Below are 2,388 nucleotides of genomic sequence, written 5' to 3'. Positions count from 1 at the left end.
TCCATCCATGGATAACTTTGTGCATATGTAAGCTGGCCAAGAGGGAAACACCCCTCACCATTGAATCAGTCATGTTACAAGAATATGATTACCAACAAATATGGTGCATATGGAGGTGAATTATCACCCCAACCCCAAAAATAAAATATATAATAAAAAGCAAAGGAAAATGGGCATCTAAAGGCCAAATTGTATATAATTTACCTGAATATCACCATGCAACTTCCAAGTACATGATGAATTTCCAGCTAATTGGATGCTTATTTCTGCTACTTTACATGCATCCTGCAACAATCCAGGACCTAACTATTATATGCTTCTCGTTTGCTGTCATAAACGTGGCAAGTGATTTAATTAAACTGAGATATGACTAACCTCTAACAATGAAGCTCCCCAACTAAATGCTCCTGAGTTTATGCATTCTTTTGACAGACCAAGCAGCCCAGAAGCAAGTCCATAGAGTGCAGACAGATTTTGTCGCGAGATCTTCAGTGCTTGCCGAAATTGCTCAATTCCCTTGATGAACAAAGACCACACAATCACACACAAAGGTCATGATTTCATAAAACATGCATGAGGACTAGTATAATAAAAGAGAATTACAACTGGTCAAATTGAACGGCTTAATTTCCATGAGCACCCCAACTTAATACCCCTACATCTGATGCAAGGAGATTGCACAGCATAATTTTCCAATATAGAGGTACATAAATGAATTCAATTAGACTGCATGAGATTTCATTAGACTCAGTAGTTGAACGACCGACTGAGCCAATCAATAAACTGAATTACATTCCTTAATTTCAGCTGAAAAAAAAAATATCAGCTGTCAAAGCATAATCTTCTAGACCTAACAATGAAACGTCTTCCAAATACTGTCTCACATGATGCCGCTGGATTAAATTTCACTCTATGCAATCACATGGATATAAGCTTAAAATCTCAACAGAGAGGGTTCAATGCTCATAATTGACATAAAATTAAAAAGAAAAGATATAAGGTGAATGACAAGGATAAATATAACCAAAAAAAAAAATTACCTTTCTAAACGAACCAAGCATCAAAAAGATGTTTCCACATTCAACCAGTGCAAAGACTCTTGTATCTTCCAATTCAACCGCACGCCCATAGGACTGTTATAAATTCCATAATAAGTTAATTGCTTAATGATTAGATAGGACTCATAAAGATTAATTTATGAAAGAATTCCTTGGAGTAGTCAGTTTGTTTTCATATGTGTTTTCCAATTTGGTTTCCCCAATTTAGGCGCAAGAAGTAGCAGCATTATCTGATAAGAGCATCCGTGTTTAAGGTCTAGTTGCCCCAATTTGGTGTTTGATATGTGAATCACATATTGAATAGCTTGAAAAGAGTATTTTGCTTGAACTGGAAACGGGGAAAGAAAAGGTCAGAATGAGTTTAAAAGATGAAAGGACAGTGGATTACCTTAATAGCGGCAGTAAACATGCCAAGACGGTGATAAGCAAGACCAAGCGCCTAGAAGACAATTGTTATTAGATAGAGAAAAGGGTAAGCAAAATCAAGAAGCATTTTGAAGACAGAATGGGTATAATCTATGATACGGAGAAGAGGGGAAGAAACTTACTTCCCACAAATCAGGAGAGGTAGGATAACCTCGAATAGCATGTTGAAGGCTTTGTACAGCTTCAGACCATTTCTTTTGATGCACCTGCTCCATTCAAGGAATGCAGATGCACAATAAGATGCAAAGGAAAAAAAGATTTTAAATCTTTCATAGGAAGAAAGAAAACCTGGAGAAAACCCAATCGGCGGAAAGCCCAGAAAGCCCTGGGAGAGTTGTGAGAAGCATCTTTGCAAATTGCAAGCTCCAAGGTCTCCTTTCCTTGTCGGTCCAACAAATCACACAAAGCTTCCTGCAATATTTACCAAGTCAGTATTCATATTTACTGTCAATCAAAGAAAACAGAAAGAGCTAGAAGAAGAAGAAAACGAACACACCCCAGCATCGGAATCATCAGGATGCAGGGATAGAGCTCTCTGGTAACACTTGATCGCTCTCTGGACATCAGCCGAAACAGTGGCGTAGTAATGGCCCAAGTACCTGAAGGCTGCTGCGTTGTTAGGGTTTTGTTTTGCGGAAATCACCCAATGCTCTGCCGCTTTCTCTTTCCCTGTGCCTGTCTCCCACAAGCATACTCCCTGAAATTCACATGTGCATTTTCACATATCCTTCACTACAACCAAAATTGTCAGAACAAACAGAAAATGAATCCATGATTTTTACAAGTTGAAAATGAAGGGAAGGGTCATCTGGATTGCTTTCCACCAACTCCTCCAGCCGCCTTATTTCTTCTTCCTCCTGAAAATCATCCATTCAAAGGATTAAACTCCATTAAGTAAAGATTT

General features: G+C 38.3%; 1 protein-coding gene across 2 annotated transcripts in view; it reads right to left on the bottom strand.

The window, feature by feature from the left end:
• The window catches only part of LOC110416896 (Tetratricopeptide repeat (TPR)-like superfamily protein), a 10,048-nt gene that overhangs the window by 7,422 nt on the left and 238 nt on the right, over window positions 1–2,388 (bottom strand). The window contains exons 2-10 of one of the 2 annotated variants that reach the window (XM_021429026.2): window positions 2,267–2,341; window positions 1,981–2,181; window positions 1,773–1,895; window positions 1,607–1,690; window positions 1,447–1,497; window positions 1,041–1,133; window positions 376–516; window positions 205–285; window positions 1–32 (exon numbers count right to left, since the gene is read on the bottom strand). The exon at window positions 1–32 is cut by the window's left edge and continues 216 nt beyond it. In XM_021429026.2, coding sequence (XP_021284701.1) covers window positions 1–32; window positions 205–285; window positions 376–516; window positions 1,041–1,133; window positions 1,447–1,497; window positions 1,607–1,690; window positions 1,773–1,895; window positions 1,981–2,181; window positions 2,267–2,341 — 881 coding nt within the window. Of the gene's footprint in view, window positions 33–204; window positions 286–375; window positions 517–1,040; window positions 1,134–1,446; window positions 1,498–1,606; window positions 1,691–1,772; window positions 1,896–1,980; window positions 2,182–2,266; window positions 2,357–2,388 lie in introns of those variants that run through there. The other variant, XM_089783675.1, reaches the window with a different exon arrangement.

This window comes from Theobroma umbraticum, unplaced genomic scaffold (assembly GCF_002168275.2).
Source record: "Theobroma umbraticum cultivar Fairchild unplaced genomic scaffold, ASM216827v3 scaffold_51.0, whole genome shotgun sequence".
NCBI lineage: Eukaryota > Viridiplantae > Streptophyta > Magnoliopsida > Malvales > Malvaceae > Theobroma > Theobroma umbraticum.
The sequence above is the reverse complement of the archived record's forward strand: the minus strand, read 5'-3'. Positions and strand labels throughout refer to the sequence as shown.